This window comes from Drosophila montana, unplaced genomic scaffold (genome assembly GCF_035044405.1).
Source record: "Drosophila montana isolate Dmon_TW-CO22-7 unplaced genomic scaffold, ASM3504440v1 contig_2481_1, whole genome shotgun sequence".
Taxonomy (NCBI): domain Eukaryota; kingdom Metazoa; phylum Arthropoda; class Insecta; order Diptera; family Drosophilidae; genus Drosophila; species Drosophila montana.
Genome location: NW_026997351.1, coordinates 1,666,587 through 1,689,861, shown reverse-complemented (window position 1 = coordinate 1,689,861; position 23,275 = coordinate 1,666,587). Strand labels below are relative to the sequence as shown.

The 23,275-nt window shown below is 40.5% G+C and overlaps 1 protein-coding gene across 10 annotated transcripts in view; it reads left to right on the top strand.

Annotated features, from left to right (window-relative positions):
* LOC135428355 (uncharacterized protein CG43867) overlaps positions 1–23,275 on the top strand; it is a 148,561-nt gene that overhangs the window by 38,363 nt on the left and 86,923 nt on the right. For 3 of the 10 annotated variants that reach the window (XM_064682299.1, XM_064682305.1, XM_064682304.1), the window contains exon 1: positions 4,683–5,492. The exons of the other annotated variants lie outside the window; for them this stretch is intronic. In XM_064682299.1, the coding sequence (XP_064538369.1) occupies positions 4,698–5,492 (795 nt within the window). In that variant the 5' untranslated portion in view covers positions 4,683–4,697. Of the gene's footprint in view, positions 1–4,682; positions 5,493–23,275 lie in introns of those variants that run through there. 10 annotated transcript variants of the gene reach the window in all.

The window sequence follows — 23,275 nt, the reverse complement described above, 5'->3', positions numbered from 1 at the left end:
GCAGTGTGCGCATGTGTGTGTGTGTGCGTGTGTGAGTCGTGCCGTCGTTTCCTTGTTGTGCTACTGACTCCGGCACTGACTGGGGCGCTTGTCGGTTGTCGCTTGTCGGTTGTCGGTTGTGTTGGTTGTCGGTTGTCGGTAAATCACAACCATGGCACGGCACACGGCAATCAGTTTGTGTTTGGCTGTGTAACGCGTAGCGCGTGCTTTCACACGGTCTCGCACGCCATTTTCAGTGTGCGCTCCACGAATTTCGAACGCAACTTGTCGAATTTGGACCAAAGGCAACGATAAACTAAACAACGAACACCATAAAACCAAAACGAAACTAACTGCAGCCGCGGCATTTAGCGTGATGTGCGCGAAAAAGTGAAAAGCGACAACAATTTCCAGCATTTTTATTTATTTATTTTTTTCAAGTGCGTTTTTGTGTGTTTTTGTTTGCCGCTAAGGTATAAAGCTGAACTAATAGAAATAATAATGCATACAAATTTATATGAATATCAAAACATTGCGTGTTTGCGTGTGCGTGTGTGTGTGTTGCGGCAATTGTTGCATTCAGGCTGAGCAAGAAAATCGAATTGTATTAATAATATTTTGACTCTTGCACTTGACAAGCAGCTTTAAGCGCTGGTTGTGGTTGTGTTTGTGAGACGTCGGCTTAGCTGTTGCCAAGGCCAATACAATAGCAGACGCTCTGGCGCCATTTTCAGAAGGCCTGCCTTTTGCCCTAAACAGAGCAGACCCCCAGCCAACTTGCTGACTAAATTTCCAAAGTCTTTTACTAGATAAATTATATGTTAATATATTTTCTAATTGTCATTTTTTACAATTTATCTTGCCGTTTTCTTATGCACTCTTGCTGCAGTTATTTTTCTTTTTAATATTGTTCTCATAATAATTGTAATATAATATTAAAACTATATATTCGAAATGTGCTAAACAAATATTTCATCCTTAACTTTATGCACATATATAAAGAGTCTGTTGCCAAACTTGACTCGATATAATGTAGTCTTGGCTCTTGTTATATATAAAAAAAGCTTTCTCTATCTTCGGATCGGCTGGTTATATCAAGTAGCTCAAGTGCAAAATATATGTAGAAAACTGAGTTGTTTTGCCAAAAATGGTCTTGCTTTTTCTGACAAAGCCAGCAACAAGAAATTGCTGAATTTAATCTCATACCTTCACAGTTTAAATAGATATCGAGTTTATTTACACAAAGAAGTTGCTTGGCTTGGATCAGAATACTATATCATGCCACTCAGACATAGGGTATTTATTCGGTGGCAAAGCAAATTGCTCTTACCTTTTTTCGTCTTATATTTTTTGTAGCATAATTTTTGGCGCAGTCAAGCAAAAACACGAGCATATTTGATGAATTCAGCTGTCAAAAGAAAATGCGTGCGCCTGTTTGTGTGTGTGTGTATGTATATGTTTTTCTTGGCCATAAATATTTGATAAGCATTTCAAATGCAAAAATAGCACAACAAAAATAGTAATCAGAGCAAGACTTTAGCATATTTCATTTGCCACGAATAAGTAGCAAAAAACGTTCTTAAATAAATATCCCGGCCTGTAAACTGCATAAGCATACGTTGACATATGCAAAAAAGTGCTGCACGTTGCATAGCTTTAAGCGTGCCCCTTTAAGTTGCAAGTCAGGCAGCGTGTCATTAATATGCCGAGCTCTGTATGTGTGTGTATGTCGTTGTTGTTGTTGTTGTTGTGCGTGCATGCAAGGCAATTGCATATGACGCTCTGCCCTGTGCTTGGCCTCTGCCAACCAGCCTGCCAGTGAGCCAGACATATGTATATTATCTCTAGTGAATTATGGCCTGGCCATATAGATTCTAAAACGTTCTGTCCTTACAAGAACACCAACTGCTGGCCAATGTCTGCCGCACACACTTACACACACGCACGCACACACACTTGCATGCTAAACATGTACCTTTTTCAATGTGCCCCAAACCTCGTTACCGTCTCTGTCTGTGTGTGTATCATCATCGTGCATTGTGGCACACATTGTTAAATGAACGATACAAAACTTCAACTCACACACACACACACAGGAACAGCAACAAAACCATGCAACGTAGCGACATGTACTGCCGCCTGCCAAACATGTCGCCTGGCACTTTGGTGTGCTCCACTGTCTGCTGCTGCTGCTGGTTGCTGTTGCTGCCTCGAATTACGCGACTCTTGCTCTGCTGCAACTTGAAATTAGATCTTGATATAGTACTAGCTGCTGCAAGCATCTAATCACCACCCTGCCGCACCCCTTACTGGATTTTTAAATCAGACCAATGCATAAACGCTATGAGAATATGCGTCCCACTAATTGGCTCCGGCGCCGCAGCGGCTTATCCCAATACTCCTCCTGGCCAGCTACAGTCAGACAGCTGCTCTTCACTTGGCTTCAATCCTTTGCTAATTTATTGATGCCAGGCAGCAGCAGCAGCAACGGCAGCAGCAACGGCAGCAGCCAATGGCTAATGCTAGAAATTGAGTTATTTATGCTTCAGAATTGATTGCTGTTTGTTGTAAATTGCCGTGCTCCTGTTTCTCCGTTGCCGCTCACGTCTGGTTAAGCAAGTCAAGCGTGAGGCAGTATGGTAAATAACAACAACAGCAACAACATCAATAATAATCAACTGACACATACACTCACACACACACACACGAAGCCTTGCTTGCTGCAGTTGCGCTGCAAAGTATGCAGCACATTTTTTCTATCAAAATTCCGAAATTTTATATTTGTCATTTTATTTAGCCCAAGGCTTAGCTAAAGCATTTCCAATTTTGTAAGCCCTTTCGAAAGTAAACAGAAATATGTTATGGCTAGCAGATCATATGGTATATACTTAGGAAATATGTAATAAAACTTATATTGCAAGAAACTTTCTAAAATATATCTTTTGTATTAAAGCACTTCTCGGCCTTGTCGCAAAAGCTCTTCTTTATTTTTATTAAATAAATATTTGTACAATCTCCTGCTAATTTATTTTTCTATTTTAAATTCTTGGGTAACTTTTCCAAATTGTAATGTAAATACATTTAACTGCGCTTTTCGATTTTATGTATATATATATATATATATATATATAAATATGTACATATTTTATCTTTTTTTGTATTTTATATTAATTTTTTCTACCAACTAAAAGTTGACAACGAAAAAATGCATCGATTCAGCTGATATTTGTTTTGGCGTCTGTTGTAATTAGATCATAGTTAATTATTGCGCATGACATTCATTAGCTATATGACAGAAATGTATTTTTTTTTCTTGGTGTAAAAGTACATTCAAAAGTTAAACTGACAGATATACACATCAATTATAAATGTTTAATGCATGTTATGTTGACAAGCTGTTCGGGCATTGCCCGGATGTAAATTCATACAAGCGTTCGAATCCGATCGAATGAAAACTCAACTTTTGCTCATATGCCTATACGACTTGCCCAGCTACGCTTGTTCCCTTACTTCATTCCATTTACACATATTATCAAGTAAAATTGTCCAACTCAACAGTTTTTCATCTATTTTCCACCTGTGCGCGTGGAATTCTATGTAATAAATAATATGTGCTGTTCAAGACGCAGCTTGCCTAGCTCTTAAATCAGATGCATTGATCATTAACAATATTAAAAATAATAATGAACACAATTAGCCGGTAATACAGCTTATATACCTTTCGTTTATGCTCTTTATAGACAAAGTTTCAGCGTAAATTTTCTCACGTTTACGAGTGGAATTTAAGTTCATATGAAAAACGCAGCTTGGCAGCTCTTAAGCTGATTAATTGATTTTAAATATTTGTGGACATTAATGCAGTTGGTTTTGATGCATTTCACAGGGTATACGCTTATCGATAATGTCTGTAAAATATTCATCAATGTATTTTTTTTTGTTAATTATTTTCAGATATATTTTTCCACATTTTTTTTTCGCTTTCGCTATTTTGTGAGCTTATTTATTTATTATGCACTCGGTTCGAAATATTGGACAGCAATTTCAATTGCAATCGCAACGCATTTATTCAGATATATATATATATATATATATGTATCGGGTATTTATTATATTTGTTGTCTACTTTATGGCGCTTGGCGTTTCGATTTGCGCTCATCAAATGGCAAATGACAACAATCGGTTTTCAGTTTCAGTTACTGCAGAGCATTTGTGGTTAACAACAGACCACTGCCAACCCGGAGCCAAGCCGGGCCGTTCCCTGGGTAATCATTAATCATGTGGGTGACGCCTAAAAGTATGCAGCAACTGTGGCATCCAGCATGCAGCATGCGGCATGCAATTAAAAAGCAAACAAAACGCAACAGCAACATAAATTTGCAGCCCCAGACAGACATATGTTGAGTGTAGCGTGCAGGGAGGGGTCGGGGTGTGGGGTGCGGGGTGCACAGCATCAGCAGCCGTGAGGTATGCTACAAAAATTCCTTGCCGCAAACACACACACACACGAGCTGAAGCTTAGCCCAAATTGCTTTTGCATAATTTTTAGGCGTTGAGCGTTTAATGAGCGACAAAAGCAAAATACAAACAAAATGCAGCCCTAAGCTGTAAGTGCCACGCCTAAGTGGCAGCCACACAGTGTGACCACAGAGAGACAACACTGTGCCAGAATATCTTATAAGACAAACACAGACACACACACACACGAAGTGGAGCCCCACATGGAAGTCGCCGGCACGACGCTGATGCTGGTGGACGCGTCCACGGCCAACGAGATGCATAATCAGCATTCGCATCACTCGCATCAGCGGCACATGCAACGCCAGAGCGGCGAGTCCGGCGGCCAAATGTCCGGCGATGCAACAAGCGGCACAACACAAAGCCACGAAATGTCCGTCACTGTTGTTGCCACTGGCTCCGGCTCCGGCTCCGGTTCCGGTTCTGGTTCCGCTGCCAGCTCAAATGCAGTTGTAATCGAACCTGTTATCGCCGGCACCTCGAACAGCTCCTCGGGCAACAGTTCGCCCGCCAAGGCGTATCTGCATCATCATCTACACCACGCCGCCCACTCGCTTGCCCATCATCATCCTCATCATCATCATCATTCGCTGCAGCTGCACCATACGGCGCCGCCCTCTCCACTGGCCTCAGTGCGCCACCAACAACAACAGCATCAGCAGCAGCAGCAACAGCAACAGCAACAACAGCTTTCGGGTGCTTCGCCCCCACCCGGCGGCTGTCTGGCAGTCTGCTGTTCAACGACCGCCGCCGCTTCCACGCATCATCATATGACCATGGGCCATGTGCCGCATATGGCGGCACATCATTCGCTGTATCCGCTGATGGCTGCCGCCCAACTGGGCTATGTGGGCTCCAGTGGGCCCAGCTCGCTGGTCAATTCGCCCGCGCTGGGTCGACGTAAGCGCTACACAAGCACCTCCTCAAATTGCTCCAGCCAATTTAACAACAACTACGCCGGACTCGATGTGGACTCCCTGGACGATATGCTGCGAAAGGTAAGGAGCTTATTTCTCATTTTAATGCTGTACATAATAAGCATTGTAAAAGCAACAATTGCTCACAATGTATTTCGCTCTTCTTACAAAATATTTTACTTTGATATACAACTCAAAACTGTTCTTGGGTGGCTACCCAACTTACAAGCCACTTTAACATGCAGTCAGAATGACTTCAATTGCCTGTAAAATTAAACTGTCGCAATATTTTGATCGTTGCTAAGGACTATGACAGAGCATAATAATAACATACTAAAAAATTCCAATTTAAGTTTATTTTTCTCGAAGACAAAAAAGTGGATTCATGGATGTACAAAAAAAGTCTGGCGAACCTAACCTATAATTTTATTTTGAACTTGCAGCTCTTTTTAATCTATTGTAAAAACTCGTTGACAAAGTAATTATTTTACAAGCTACCTAATCTGGCTTGCAAAATTTAACGTGCCCTATTTCTAGCTGTTATTTATTTGACATGCAAAGTGTTGCCACCTTGTTATGTATGGCTCATACGGCAATACCAAATTGTTAGTAATATGAGTAACTGGGTCTTCTTATCTTATGGTCTCTCACTTTAAGATTATTTTTATCTATATTTATCTATATACTATTTATATTTTGTTTTATATATATTTACCTCTTTCTTAGTACTAAGCCCAAGCAGCAGTTGAAGGTCGACGTGGAGGGCTGCTCTTTAAGAACATTTCTCGCGAACTTTCTCCCATTTCACTGCTGCATCTACTTCGCCGTCTACTATTCGTCTTTTTGGACCTGTCTGGCCGTCTGCTGTCCGTCTGCCTGTCCGCTGTGGCCATAAATCTAGAGCCTAGTCCGGCGGCACAGCGTGTGCTGCAAGACGCGCCGTGCGCCCAAAAAATATGCAACGCTTTTTACGTGTTGAACATTTTTAAGCGCGCAGCCGACCCATAAATAATATGCGACAAGATTTTTTTCTGCCCCTTTTTTAGGCTCCTTTTTTTTTATGAAAATAATTTTTCTCGTTTATTTTGTTTGTGTGGGTCAGAGTGAGGGGGGGGGGGGGTGTGCGGGTGGATGGCAGCGGCATGCAAACAATTTAAATTTGTTATGCGCTCCGAAAGAATGCCTAATGTATAATAGGCTGGCGGACTGGCTGCCTGGCTGCAACAATGCCGCAAGCTGACCTGGGAACTGGCTTGGGTTTAGTGTGCGTGCATATTTGCATTACGTATACGTATTCGTGTGCATATTACGTATACGTATGAGTGTGTGTTGTTAGACCATTTTGGCCGCTTGCATTTTATTAGCGATAATGAACTCCACGTGCACCAGCGCGAAACGATGCGAAACTAAACGAAACCGTTGCATACTTTGTGGCCTGTACCCCCCTCAACTATGGTCTCTGTACGCGCGTGCACCCATTGAAACGGGGCTGAAATCGGGTATCTTCAAGTTGTGGCAGTGCGTATAATAGCCAAAGGCTGCTCGTCAAAAGCTTAGCTAAGAGAGTCTTTAGAGTCTGGGCAAATTCAATTTAATATGCAAAACTAGTTTGCTTGAATTTTAGTTTTGAAAATATTCAACAACAAGTATCTACTAGATCCTGATTTCGTAAAGCCAAGCGAATAGCATGGCTTTAGCACGGAATTCGACTTTGTGCCGAGCCTTAAACCGGACTAATTGGTTAAAGAACAGCCAAAGCCAAACCCTTACCGAACCCTTAACCTCTGGCCATTAAATGTAGTAGAACTTTAAGCACAAATTTGGTAGCTACCTGCAGGGTATTTGCCAGTCGTGCGCCCTTTTTGCCTGGCTCACACCTATTTGCTTCTATTGTGCAGTGTCGCATTGCCACAGGTTAACATTTGCCCCCCTTTAATGGGTCGATGGTTGATGTAGGTATCGGTATTGGTAACGTTGTTGCCACCGTTTCTAGCTGCTGCTGCTGCTGCATTGCATTTGTGGCCGCCATAATGGAGCTGCGGGCAACGGACCTGCGGGCTGCGGATCTGCGGCATGCGGACCTGCCGACGGTTGCGACGTACTGCGGCGCGGCTGTTGCTATTACCTTTTGCCGTTTCCCATTTGCCATTGCGATTGCAATTTTGTTGTGGCATAGTTTCCCGTCCAGGCGCGTGCATAATGGCAATTTGAATAATGTGCCGAAATATGCAGACATTTCATTGTTTGCGCCCTCCCTGCTACTTCAGCCGGCGGGTACCGTTCTGCCCGCCCCATAAGAAAACTGGGCCACTCGCTGACAATCAAAGTTTGGCTCGATTCACTTGGACGTTTGTCATAAACATAGACTGGAAATCAGATGGACTTGGGCGCTAGAACTTTGCGGCAATAAACGACAGACGAGGTCAAAGGCAAAACGGCAATAGAGGCGACAGCCAAAGCTAGCAAAGAACTTAAATCGAATTGGGGCTGAAGCAGAAGAAGAAGAACACCAACAACAACAACAACAAGTCGAAAGTTGTTATCGAGTTGCGGCGCAAGCTTGAAGCATTTGAAGCATCAACAAACTTTGTGGCTGTGTTTTTCAAGTGGTCGTCAGCGAACGAAATGAAACCGATCCGATGAAAAAGAGGACAGTTCCAGCAATAGGCTTAATCTATTGATTTCTATTTGAAGGCTGCTGCTTAGCATGCGTACAGTGTGCCCAGCTGCGTTTGAAGTGAGTCGAACATTGAAAAACGGTCGAGTTTTGCCCTTATATAAGCATTGCTTTAAGCAAATGTCTGGCGAGCAATAAGCAATGTGACCAGCTGAAGTCGAAAATCAATTGGCTAAAAGCTACCTATTTCGCAAGCAGTGTGACCAGCTGTTCTGTTCTTTGCTTTAAGCAAATGCCATTCAAGCAATAGAGTGACCAATTCAAAATTCAAATCAGGCCATCAACAGATGCCTAAATTGCGAGCAGTGTGACCAGCTGCGTTTAATATGAAAGGCAGACTAGAAAAATGAGGAATTTTGGATTTTCGTTTGTAGAATGACCAGCTTTATTTTAAATTATCCAAAGACTAGCTAGATGCAGGCACATTTTTTATTTATGCTAATGAGGAAAATTCTTTTTAAACTGTGCGAACTGTGTGACCAGCCTTAACCAATTTAATGGTTTATGAGGAAATCTAACTGCAAACAGGAAATATAAATATGGTTCTTGGCGTCAGATTTGAACCAAAATATATGTGGTATTTTCCTATTTATATAGGATGCTAAGAACTAAATCAGTTTTTCTTAGATCTCAATCATAAAGTACATAAACTAAATACAACATATCAAAGCTGAAGCTCCATTTTATATACTTTTATATGTGTGCTTCGTGCTGCTTGCATTTGTTTATTGGTCCTATCAGTAGCACTTTTAATGGCCCCGATGACGCAGGCCAGCAGCTCACAATTATTTAATATATGAGCCCGGGCGCGGGGGTAAAAACTTTACACACCTTAACGTAATTACATGTGGGTCTGACGAAGGGCACACGGCGGGAGGGGTGAGTTCTGTTTACACGCTTGCTTTGTGCCGGCAGGGGGAGGGGGGGCGCTTAGGGCTTGGGTTAGCTTTTTGGGTTAGCTTCTTTGCCCTGGTCGCTCGTTAGTCGCCATGAAATGCCTTCGTTCTGGGAGCTGTGTCAGCCAACAAATGGGCAGCAGCCCGCATGGCCCCAAAACTGCTACACAATACGCATCTCAAGCAAACACACATACATACACACATGCGCGAGCAAAAACACGCACGACCAAACGCACACCAACATCCGCACACACAGATCCGCACACACCCACCTACAACACCTGCATTGTGAAATAATGTTTTTATAAGCCACCTTTATATAATGACAATGGGGAATCATTAAATGTCTATTTGCGCTTTTTTAATACCCTGCTACCATGAAATGTGTACGAAACGGGCGTAACAAACTTTGTGCCTGTATTTAAATTATATATTATATTTAAAATTAATATATTAAATATTAGTTAATATACTGTAAGCACGATGTATTACAATCTCATTATTGTTAATCTATCTATCTATATATATATATATATAAAATCTGTCCCGATTGATTGACTGACTGACTGATTGATGATCAACGCATAATATATATACCCCTATGCTTGGTCCTTGCCTCGTCGTGTGGAAATTGGGGATTGGTTGGGAGAAACTTCAAGTTTCATCCGAGCGTACTTTCAATTTTACTTTTTCCCGGTTGAGAAATGGCCGTAAAAGTGATGTCCAATATTGAGGAGACAATTAAGCCCGCGCAAAGCCGGGTGTTATTTAGGCTTTATGTTCCAAAAGTCCGGCATAGAAGCATATCATAGATTAAGTGAGCTTGCCTTAAATCAAAAACTTAACTTAGTTGATAATCATACAAGTTATTCAAAATGCGACTATTGCTTAGCGTAAAATTATTTTGATTATAAGGTATTTATCTAGTCGAGCGTGTCTTTGGGCATGTGCGTTGCGCCTTTTCCTTTGCTTTCACTCGGCAGCCATATTTGTGGCAATGAGCTTTTGTCAGCCAACGTAAATGCCTTCTAATTATGAGCTTTGTGTGGGTTTAGTAACTTGTGCATGCCTTCACTTTCTCGCATTATTAGTAAGCCGCTCTCCCTCGCTCTCTCTCTCTCTCTCTTTGCCTGGTTCCTGTAAACTTCAAATTCGGATAAGAATTGAAAATCATTCTCATTTCGCATATCGTGCAAATCTGGAGGAAAGCTATAAGCTAACGGGACTCAAGCTTAATGCTAGTGTGTGTATGTATGAGCAGAGTGGCACTGATAGACGCAGCTAATTTTGAGACGTCACGCATTTATCTTGCGCCACATGTTGGCAATCCTTGCATCACGCACACACACACACTCACATATTCATGTGGGAACCCTTCACAGCAGATTTCCTTAAGCGCTACTCTTCTAACAATAAGCTAAAAAACAAAAAGAGCAGAAACAAAAAAGCAAAACCATAAAAATAGAAAAACCAACCAAAAAAAAAACACACACACAAAGCGTCATAAAATAGCAAAACTAACGAACTCGGGCAGCAGAGCGGCCCCTGAGTAGAAAAAAAAGAAAAGAATAGAAAAGGGTTACCGCTTAACCGGTCCGGGCAACCCGCAACCCGCGCCTTTGGCTATGTGCGTGTGCCTATCAAGGGATTTCCCTTCAATTAGGATTAATACTCCAGATACCAAAAACAACACGCATCAAAATAGAAAAGCTGAGAAAAGAGAAAATTCTGCAACGAGTGTTGTGTACGCTTAACTAGGGTAATGCCTTACATATGTGCTTCATACATGCACACACACACACACATACATACATATGTATATGCAGTTCAGTCCGGGACCCAAAAATGCCCAAAATCAGCCGGACCCACTGCCATAAAGCTGGAGACGAGCTCAGGCCTCAAAATGGCGCACAATTGAGGCATTATTAGTAAAGTAGTTTTACATATTTAAAAAAAAACGCACAGAGTATACAAGACTTGTATATGCCCTGTTTAAGAATGCAGCCTTAGCGTTGACAACAACCATGACTGCGTCTTGTGGTGTGTGTCTAATTTATTTGTGGATTGTTCTATGTGCGATCCGTATTCAATGCATCTCAAGTCGTAGATCTCCTTATACATATATTTTATGATTTGATCGATTCTGGGTTGAGATATTATATACCTGTCGCTAACTTGCGTACAGGGTATCCAAAGCCGTTTGTCCGGCCTGGCCAGAGAGCCAACCTTTTTCTATTATTTTTTTTTTCTTGACAAGGACTTTGATGAGGGGCCGCTCGGTTTCGGTTTGTTTTGCCTTAACTTTTTTCTCTTGTTTTTTGTTCATGATTTTTTTTTTTTTTTTTGTTGAGTTTAAATTGCTTAAAAGTACAATTTATCACAATTGGCAATTGGATGCTATTGTGTGTGTGCGTGTGTTGTGTGTGTGTGTATGAATGTGTGTTTAAGCTGCCTGGCAACAACTTGACCGAGTTTTCGAACTAGCTCTACGGCTCGGTAAGGCCAGCAAAATAGCCCAATGGCTCTCTCTTGCTCTCTCCCTCTTTCTCCCCCATTCTCTTGCTGGTATCATGAGTTTTCTTACATAGCACATATCCTTACCTTTTTATGTACAATTGCACTCTCCTATCATTCCATAGTCCCACCAATTCCCTTTTCTGGCACTCTTAGTGTGTAGTTTTAGAGATTGGGTCAATTCAACTTTTTCTGTTTTTGTGTTTGCAAATTTGTTGAAAACTTTTGTTTGTTGGATGCGTCCAATTTGTTTGTTTATCTCCAAACCAGATGCAATAAACAATATATCGATAATTGGCCCCAAACAAATGTGAGTGAATTTATGAGAATCTGTGTTTTGGTCTATAACAAATTGCAAATAAATCATTTAGCAAAACTTCAACAGTGAAATCAATAATATTTTAATATTATTATTGTTTTTTTTGTTTTTTCCGAAAGACAAATTTGTATGTTTTTAGCTTTGCGGGAAGCGAGAGTAGTTTTCTATAGATTTATTCTTCATAATTAGGTATTTAAGCAAATTTAATACAAATTAATGATCGACGCAAGTTTACATTTTTATCAATTATCTTACATGCTGAAGTGAAATCAGTTTTGTCGATCTCCTTTTTTCCAATAGGGAAAACATATAAAATCCACCCAGATAAACAAAATGTTTATCAACTGTTCACTCAGCTGCATTTACATATTTATCGATAACTCTTCATGTTGTGTGCTTATCGATAACTGTCGACTAAATCCCTACGCACATCAAAAATATGCAAATTGAATGTGATTTTAATTTGGGCCAACAACAAAGCCCTCAGCCACACACACACACACACACACACACACACACACACACACACACAAGGGGGAACTTTTATCGTTTGTGTAGCTGCAGTCATCATCATCGTCATTGTCATCAGCCAAACTATTGAAATGTTGAGAGAGTACGCAAAAAAAAAACAAGAATATAAAAAAATTGTAAGGCAGAAACAACACCACGCCTACCCACGCTGCCAACTCCCCCTTTACCCTAACCCTACCCCTCCCCCTCCCCCTCCTCCACGCGTCGCCAGCAGCTTCGTTCAGCGCTGGCTTTTTGGCTCGCTTTATCTTTGCATACTTTTGTGCGCGGCTGCATTCAGTTTCTGTTTGCGTTTCAGATTCGCAGATTTCCAGAATCCAGATACCAGTTGCCAGTTGCCAGTTGCCATATCCAGAGCCCAGTTACAGATTCAGGTTGCCCTTTTGTGTGTGCGGGTGTGTGTGCTGGTGTGCGTGTGTGTGTGTGTGCTCGCTCGCGTGTATTCGTGTTCACGTGTAGATTTTATTAAACATATGAATTCATTATGTAAATGCGACAACGTCAACGACAACGAGCACAACGAGAACGAAAATTGTATGAAAATCGCCTTTTGTTGCCTGCTCCATTTCCATTTCCCCCCTTTACATCGTGCCCCGTGCACATAAGTAGTTGGGCAACATGGGAACTAATGGGTTATGTGCCGTGATTTTCGAGAAGATTGCTGCCACCCAACTACCACACTCCATTCAACTTAGCTGCCGTGGAGTCTTTTGTTGATTTTTATGTAAAGCGCAAATTGATTTGCCATTGGAAGCAGCTGCGCGGGCCGCGGGGGGCAGCGGCAACAGCAACATAAGAAATTATTATTAAAAAAATATTCAGGCAACAAAATGTTGCCGCCACTTTGCGTGCGAATACTGTTGCGCTTTGTTGCCGCTTGTTGCATAATTGAATTCCCATTTTGAGCGTATGCTCTGCCCTTTGTTGATCCTGCACTCGAACTGCAATTACCCCGAGCGAGTGGCCAGGACAGGACGACCCGATCGGGGGTGGTGCGGGGAACAGCTCGTGCTTGCGTCTTGAGCCGCACAAATCACAACTTGGCTTCGGCTCAGCTGGGTGGCTGTTAAGTTGTCCATTCAACTGTCTGTCGCGTTGTCTTGTCTGTCTGTCAGCTGTTGTTATTGTTGTTCGCACACAATTAACACTCGAACAGGCCTTAACATGGGGGGCTTAAGTTGATGTGAGTGCGGGCTGGGGCTGAGGGTGTGCTGGCACATACATGCTACACATGCCACATACCACGTACCGTACGCCCACACACACACACAAGCACACACGTACACTTACAGAATAACATGCCACTTAATTTCAGTTCTTTTCATTTTGGCCTCAATGCTGAGGCACAGTGCAACAAATTGTTGCGAAAATTGTGCTTAGACAATGGCAGAAATATTATCGATAAATGTATCGATAAATTGCATAACATTAAATCATTTAAACTACAAAAATTCTTTTAAAAGTCTTGTAATTATTTTTTATTATTATTATAATAGAAATAGAGATCCCTTGAAGCTCAATTAAAGCTCGTTAAAAGCAATCTTATATCTCGATTTAGGCGTATTTAAATGTTCGCTTAAAGCTAGCCTAAATCTTGCTCTAAGCTTACATAAAGCTCTCCTAAGTCTCACCTAAAGCTCGTTTTGAGCCTGTTTTAATGCTCACTTAAAGCTCACTCGAAGCTCGCTTTCACCTGTCTTAATGCTAGTCCAAAGCGAGCTTAACTTTCGCTGCATGCTCACGTAAAGCTCTCTTAAAGCTCACTTAAAGCTAGCTTAAATCTCGCTTTAAGCTCACGTAACTCTCTCTTCAACCTTTCTTAATGCTCACTTGCTTGCTTAAAACTCTCTGGAAGCTCTCTTATAAGTATGTCATTATATTTGCCCGCATGATTTTTTCTTTTTTTGTTCCTTTGTTTTCGTTTTGCACTCGAGCTGCGCCCACTGTGCAGCATCTGATTGTTGCCACTGTTGTTTTCATTGTTGCTGCTGTTGCTCTTGTTGTTGCTGCTGTTGTTTTCGTTTGTCATAAAGCGGCGTGAATGTAATCAAGGCGGCTATTATTCTTAGATTTGAAGCGCAAATGAAAACGCCGGGTAAAGGCGTCGAGCAGCCAAGACAGCAGCAGCACAGCTCCGGACCAGGTTTGGGGCTCAATACGGAACAATGGCCGTACGTGTGCGTGTGAATGCGTGTGTGAGTGTGTGTCTCCGTGTGTGTGCGTGTGTGTGTATTGGCGAATGTGTGTGCCGCAGCCAGCAACAAAAAGGCAAACGCGCTGTCGCATACAAAAGCCTCATTGTTTAAGGCCGCGACAGCCGAGCAGCTGCGTGTTTGGGGCGGGGTCCAATGATGTTGCGACGGGAGTTGTGCAGGGCATTGGATGGAGCGGGGGCAGGGGGGAGTGCAGAAATGTAAGTGTTGCGGCTCATGTGCTTAAATATGCACATGAGTGCGTGTTTTTTTTATATGTTTTTAGCACAAATATGTATTTTTAAGTAACTTCGCTCACGAACACTTGACACGAGCACGATTGCCGAAAGAAAAATAAAATAAATACAAATATTTATAATAAATAAAAATAATATATATTGGGAAAGGGGAATTTAATACACCTTCATTTATATGGCTTACAAATGCGTTTATACAAACTTTTGCAAATAAGAGAAAATCGATTCTATAGAAGCCATAATATTTTGATAATATTTCGATGCGATAGAAGGTATTAACTTTGTCATGGGATGTGTAACGCATAGAAGGAGACTTTTGAAAGCCCATGTAGATATAGATATATATATATCCGAAACAAATTAGTACTGTGAGGACATACGTTAAAGATTGAAGTCTTTAGCTTCTATAGGTTCTGGGATATACACACAGACAAGCGGACAGATAGACGGACATCACCAGATCGACTCGGCTCTTGATGCTGATCTAGAATGTATATAAATATATATATACTTTGTGGGGCCGGAGATGTTTCCTTCTGCCTATTATATTTATTTAATATTCGGCATGCCGAAGATTGTCGTTCTACATTTTTTTTTATGCTTATATATTTAACGACAAGCCAAGACTTATCGGGGTTTTAAAGTTTAAAATGTATATAAACATCTTAGTTCCAATTTAGATATTTTTGAAATAATCGATATATATCGATGGGCACGGAACTTGGCTGATATGCATTTAATTTCGGCCCTCACGTTTGCTTGTCGCACATGTGATTGTTTATGCTCTTTGCGCACATCAATCGATCAGTACTCCGACTGTACTCATATTCGTAATGGCAATTCATTTGCGTATGCCTTTTGTCCGAGATTCGGTTTCAATTAGTTCCATAATGAAAGTGCATTGCTTTAAATCGATGATGACCGCGAAATGGCGCCGTTGGCCGGCATCAAGCCACCCAGGCTCCCGGCTCGTTCCCTCCAACCCCTTGGCTACACCAAATGCCAAGCAGTCTGTGTGCATTTTCTGGGCAGCCCCCAAAATATGTGTGCTTGTGTGTGCGTGTGTGTGTGTGTGGTGTGGAGTGGATCCGGTTCTGGTGCTGGCTGACTTTTGGCCATTGTCTGGCAGCCGCCTTGCACCACGCTCTGGTCGCCAATGGCAAACAATTGCATTGTAATTTTTCAGCTGTTGTTGCTGTTGTCGACTTGGGCTGCAGTTTTGCTGGCATTTTTGTCTTTCGCCAACAGTCGATGTCAATGCCACAAAAGCCACTCGAAATATGCTTGCTGCACGGGTATTGGTGTGCGTATGTGTGTGCACATATATGTAGGTGTGCGTGGGTTGTGTATGTACGAGCAAACAGAATTATTGAAGCGCGGCGGCCGAAAGAAAAACAAGTGCACTAGCCGGGTATGACCGACCGGCAGATACGCTGAACCCACGCCGAGCTATCTGTACAAACACATTTCTTTCTAAAATAACCTCGATCAGGGCATAAATGTAACACCCATAGACTGTAAGTACCAAATGACCTGGATTAAGTCGTAAAAATGTAAAAATGTAGCTGGGAATGGGGGAAGGTAAGCAATAGCAAAACGAGAACCTACATACCAAATTTGATATATCAAGCTGTTGTAATTTTCAAGTTATGCTCAATAAACCACGCCTCGAAATCGATATTTATCGATACTATGGAAATCTCACAATATATACCGATTAAAATGTTAAACTTGTTCTGCAGTTGGAGGACGCAGCTGCTTGCTTCTGCCCGTTACATACATTGCCATTAAACCCTTTTTGGGCTCGGTGCATAAAAAAATTGCAGCCATGTGAGCACCATTCAGCAGTCCTTTGCCATTCCACTGTGGCCATCCGCTTCAGCTTTAGCTGCGATGTGCTCGTCATTTTCAATGCTGTTGCAGCTGCAGTTGATGTGGCTTTTGGGTCACTGTAAAAGAATTAAATTACAGGAGCGTCTGGCAAAGGACTTGCCCAGTGGCCAGTGATGTGCGTCAGGTCGATAAATGAAATATTGAATGGTAAACTGTGAGGTAAATTCCGCAAAAAACAAACTGATAAAAAAATTGCACAAATTGTCCATTTTGTAAGCAGACATCAGATGACGCCTTAACTGTTTGTGACTGCTTCTGAACCGGTTCGATAGATTGTAAAACGGTTTAAATTGTTTGCCTGGAATGTAGTTAGGCGCAAAGGCTACAGATTGGATGGTTGACTTAAGCTATAGTCAAAAGTTAATTGGCTGTAGGTCAAAATAAATATGTTGGGGCCGCGAACCAGCTTCCTGCCTCAAAATTTCCTTTGGCCTACATTCGTATAACTGCAATGAAACAAGGCAATTTTTGTTTGACTGCATACATTGCACATACATCTTTTAAGTCGCGGCTAAATTTGGTCTCTAACTAAAATTGTCATCCAGTAAATATGGCTGGATAAATTGTTGTGTTCAAAGTTATTTACACGTTAAGGCTGGCTGGTTCTTGGCCAAAAGCTAAAGGTTCGGCCCGCAAAAGAACTGAACTGGTTCGTTTCACAACAGGTTTAAAGCTAGGCTCTTAGTAAAAAATAAACTGGTTCGCTTCAAAGTTTGCACAAGGTTTAGCTCGTAAGAGAAATAAATTAGTTAGGTTCTGAACCAGTTTACATTGTGGTCCATAGTTACAATTAGATTGGGTTCAGTAGTTATTTGATACGGGTATTTAGCTTGTTTCTTAAAGGATCTTATATGATAGTGAATGTCGTTCATTAAAGCTCCAACTCTGATGGTCTAGTGGTTCGCAGTAATTGATGTTAAAAAAGTTTCAAAACCGCTTTAGAACCGGTTAAAAATTACTATGATGACCAGTTAGGAAAACCTTTCGTGCTTTTTGCAGATACGTTTCGTAATTGTTGGAAATATATTTATTTGAATCGGTTATAAGCACACATTCAACCGGTACAGACTCTCGAAAGTGTAGAACAATTTGATGAGAGCGCTTGTACCATGAATATTTGGTAAGCAAAGGAGCGAAATAAGAATATCATTAAATAAGCCCCATTTGCACGCCCAAAACTTACAACCCCCTCCGACCAATACACACACACACACACCTCGGTTGTAGCTTTGACATTTTGTGAAGCCCGCTGGCTTTTTGCAGTGTCAACAGCCGCAGATTTTGCGCTGGCTGTGGACCAATTTTTGTGTGCCTCAACTTTTGACTGCTCAGGCAGCAAATCATATTGCGCATTCTCTCGCTCTATCGCTCTCTCTCTCTCTCTCTCTCTGGCATTTGCTGGCTCAGTCACAGCTGAAACTTTGTCAACAATGTTGAATAATTAAAATGCTCCCTCGACAACAAGTCTGTACAAAGACTAGAGCGACATGGGCTTGTACTCGGGCTTCAGCTCCAGCTTCAGCTTCAGCTTTGGCCTCTGCCAGTTGGCAGTTGCCAGTTGCTTCCCGCTGTTCCTTGCATTGTTGTGCCAGCGACTTGGCAACTTATAGAGGGTTAGAGGTGGCGGTTGGGGCTTGTTCAACGGACGGTGTCTTGGCGGGCCTGCTTGTCAACGTGGCAGGCAGACAGGTAGACAGGCAGCCAGACTGGCAGGCAGCAAAGCTCATCAGCAATTCTCAATTGCTATTATAATATTTTTTTTCTTTTCGTTGTGCTCTCGTCGGTTTGGTAAACACCTGATACACAATGGCAGGTCAAGGGGGAAAGAGAGGGCTTGGTGGCAAGGGGCATGCCTCTTGTGTGTGGCAAGTTTTGCTTAATGCGCAGTCCCCATGCAGCGCCAAAGTTTGTCAGGCTAAAAATTCATCAACTTTGTTGCATAATATTTCAATAAAGCCTGAGATAAAGTGAGACAGAGCGACACGCTGGCAATTGCCTGGCAACATCAAATTAAAGCATGCCCATAGCTCATGCCTATCCCCCCCCCCGTGCCCGCACCCTTCCCCTACTTCCTACATCCCAGCCGGGCCCGATTCCACTCCAACAATAGTGCACTGGGGAGTGTTTTAGCTATTGTGCAGCCTGGCAAAACCTATTGCAACGACACGCTGACATAGGGCAAGGGGCAAGTCGGCGAGTGGAGGAGAAAGGGAAGGGAGGCAAAAGGGGGCCTGCTCCCAGTGCGACATTTTCTAAAATGCAAGACGCCAGTCAAATTAGTTGGCTGCTTAATAAAAAACTTGCCTTACACCATCAGCCTAATAGAATTTTCCATTAGGCTGCAGCCGTGGGGCCAAGCAAAATCACAATGAAAAATAATTTTCTACAGAGCGGTTGAAGAGTATGCACTGATTTTCAGCGGAAAACGAGCGGAAGTGGAAGCGTAGACTAGCAGATACCCTGTAGAATAATTATTCTAATTAGCATTAGTAATTTTTATCATTATTATTATTAACTTTCTTAATATTGTTATTATTCTATTCATTAGTATTATTTTTATTATATTACTATTATTATTATAATCATTTTATTATTATATTAATTATATTATATATTATTATTATTATTATTATTATTATTATTATTATTATTATTATTATTATTATTATTATTATTATTATTATTATTATTATTATTATTATTATTATTATTATTATTATTATTATTATTATTATTATTATTATTATTATTATTATTATTATTATTATTATTATTATTATTATTATTATTATTATTATTATTATTATTATTATTATTATTATTATTATTATTGTTATTGTTATTGTTATTAATATTATTACTCTTATTATTATCATTTTAATTCTATAGTTACTATTTGTATACCCTGTACAGTATATTATTGGCAACAAGAAAAAATATCCTCATATTTTCAAAAGTTTGAATATTTCAGTCATTTGCTAATTTATTTGTTAATAATAATAATAAGTATTAATTGTATAATTATTGTTGTTATTTACACTATTATTTGTTGTTTATATTATTTTTATTGTTATTAGATAGATAGATAGATAGATAGATAGATAGATAGATAGATAGATAGACGGATAGATAGATAGATAGATAGATGATAGATAAATAGCAATGAGTAATAATATCATATCGTATTTTAACAAATTCGTCAGTCAGAATCAAAGATGTCCTGTAATCAAGAGTATGGCGTTCGTCCTGTTTTTATTTTAAATATTTTTTCTTTACTGTAAGCATCTCTACTTAAATATTGTTGTTACACGAGATTAATGATACCCATTTTAATGCATTTGTAAAGAGTATACAGCTTTTTAATTAACTTGCAGGGTATAGAGTATTTAATGCAACTGCACCCATTGCAGGTGATTGAGCAATAGACTATTGATCGAGCTATGTCTCTCCCTCACTCTCACTCTCTCGCTCTCTCACTCTCTCTCCCTCTCTCTCTCTCTCTCTCTCTCTCTCTCGCTCTCTCGTTGTCAAACCCCTTGTATTCTCTCTCTCTCTCTCTATTCCGCGCTTTCTCCTGCTGTCTGCTGTTTGCTTTATGCCCCACAGCTTTTGCATAATTTTATAAATATGATTTTTATCCAATTAAGCTTAATTAACCTGGGTGTGTGAGTGTGTGTTTGTGTGGCGTGTAGTTGTGATTGTGTGTGTGTGTGTGCGTGTGTGTGTGCAACTGTAAACCACTACGACAAGTCAGCGGAAGCAGTCAGATTCGTAATTATTACCACTTACGGCTAAATACTGAAGTTTCAAGCGCACCAACAGCTGCACACGTGTGTGTGTGTGTGTGTCTGTGTGTATGTGTCTCTCTGTCTGTTTGCTAGCCGCAAAAACTTTTGCGAGCCACAAAAATTTCCGTATCATGCAACCGCAACAACAACAACAACAACAACTGCAACAACATTAAAAAGTTTTAGCCAAAATAAAAAAAAGAGCAAGCAACGGCGAGAGTTTTTCTAGGGATACACTTTTTCCTTAAATACTTTCGCTGTGTTTGAGGCCCTCGTTGTGCTGCTTCTTTCTATATTTTTTTCGTTTGTTTGTTTGTTTGAATTTGCCTTGCCTACTTTTTGGGGCGCATTAAATTTCTGCTCCCACCTTTCGGACAAGGCATAAATCTTTGTTATGCCTTTTGCTCTGTTTTAGCTATAAAACAAGCTGCAAAATCACAGCAGCAGCACAGCAGCAGCCCAGCAGCAGCCTTTTTCCGGCTCTGGGTAATTATTTTGAACATTTCACTTTATGTTGTTTGTTTGGCTTTTCTTTTTATTAAGTTTGGCCACAGATATGGCGCATTTTATTTTTCAGCTTTTAATTAATGCCAGCCAACTTTCCCTTTATGCGCTGCCAAAAAAAAAAAAAATAAATAAACATGACTCAAAAATTGACTTTAATAGCTTGATGGAGTTTTGCACGACTAGACATTAATTAATGCTCCAAACGTTACTAATGCTTAGCCTCTTTATTCTACGCAGGCAAAACTTAAAAAAATTCATTTAAAACATATTAAGAAATTGTATTTGATTGCAAAATTATCAACAAAGCATATTTTGTTAAGTTTAAACAACAAAAAATGATACAATGTTGCCTTAAGAAAGTATTTCGACATTTTTTTGTTTATTTTTTTCATGCAAAATTGGTAACCTCCAATATCCCATATATATAGAGAGGTCAAAATTTCCCACCCTCATAACTTGGTCAAATCTCATCCGATTTTCATGAGGTTGGCTCTTTGTTCATGTTTTGACCTCTAAATCAATTTGGCATCTAAATCTGACAACATCATTTTGGTCGAAATTCATGTAAAATTGATACACCCAAATATCTTAAATAGACATAGGTAAACATTTCTCACCCCCATAACTTGGTCAAATATTTATTATTTAAATAACTATACATCAAGATATTCCGATATTCGCGCTTATTAGGCAGAAAGATAGCTGAGATAAAGTTCGACTTGACAATTCCAATGAATTTTTAAACTTAGTTCGCTATATTTGTACATGTTGCAGCCTTCTATGAAGTTAAAGTCAATTATCGAAATAACAGAATTTCCCCGTACTAGACGCACCTGCGTCAAGCAGTTAATCAATCAACTTGTCTGTTTTGAAATGGGCCAGAAGCTAAGCGCAAGTGCTTCCAGGAATTTGTCGTCAGTTAAACTACGGCTACGCCTACGCCTCTTAAACACTTTTGTTCGGCACACGCAAATTTTACTCGAAGTGTTCATTGAACTGCGATGTAAAATAATAAAAAAAAAAACGCTGATAGCGGTTAAACGTTTCCATTTCCGTTTCCGTTTTGCCGTTTCCGTTTGCATGCGACCATTAATAAGTCCTCTGATTGCCTTTCGAGATTTATGTTTACACGCAACGCAGTTGCCCCACCCCACCACCTGCCCATTATTAATGCTTGTCACTTGACATTCCGTTAACGCGTTGCGCTGATAAATCGTATAATACCAAAGCAAATAGCAACAACAACAGCAACAACAACAACAACAACAACAATGGCAACAAACAATAATAAGCAAGTCGCCAACACCAAATACACAGGCAATACATTTTTGCCGCCTGACATTGCATTATTTATCGATAACAATTAGCAGTGATGCATGAAATGCGATAACATTAATTAGCCCCGGTTTGGGTTTTCAACAATAGACCCCTCGCCCCCTCTCTTTTGCCATGCCAAAACAATTGGCGCCTGGTGGTTTTCTGTTATGCATATAAAACATGTGCTGCCGCAGCCATCCCCTTCGGGTGCTAGATTGTCCAGAAACTATATAAGCATGGCTTCGCCAATAATAATAATAATAATACACACGATCTGCAGTTGTGTGTTTATGTGTGTGACATGCCATACCCCCTTGTGTGTGTGCATATCACAATAATGCTTCATTATTTGTGGGTCTGGAGTTTATTTAACTCATAATTCATGTCCCATATGAGCAACATTTAAGTGTTACCCTCTGAGTTTAGCTTATCGATAAGTATCGATACTTTGTAAAGCTGCTTGAATTGCACGAAATAACAGTTTGAAAAGTTTTATTGACTTTAGTAATTGTATACGTACAGAGATGGTGATGTGTCACGCTAGAAATCAGTGTGTAAGGCTAGAAATCGGTAGTTAGAGAAACTTTGTAATATTGCTGGATCAACTGGATCAAATTGGAGCCTACTTTTGTTCTTCGGATACAAACAGATAGCCTTAAGTGAAGTAAGTAAGCATGTTCAAAATCATTAGGTTAGGCAAGAAATCAATAGTTATCGATAGTTTGGAAATTTTCTCAATCGCATCAAATTGGATCCTTCTTTTGGGCTGCTGATATTAGCAGATAGCCTTTTGTGATTTTTAAGCGCATAATTCAAGTGGCGCATTCTAAGAATCATAAGGTTTAACTAGGCAAGAAATCGATAGTTATCGATACATTGGAATTTTACTGAGTTGCATCAAATAGAAGCGTACTTTTGGGCTTCTCATAAACAAGTATTGCGACATTTTGTGATCTTTGTGATTACATGT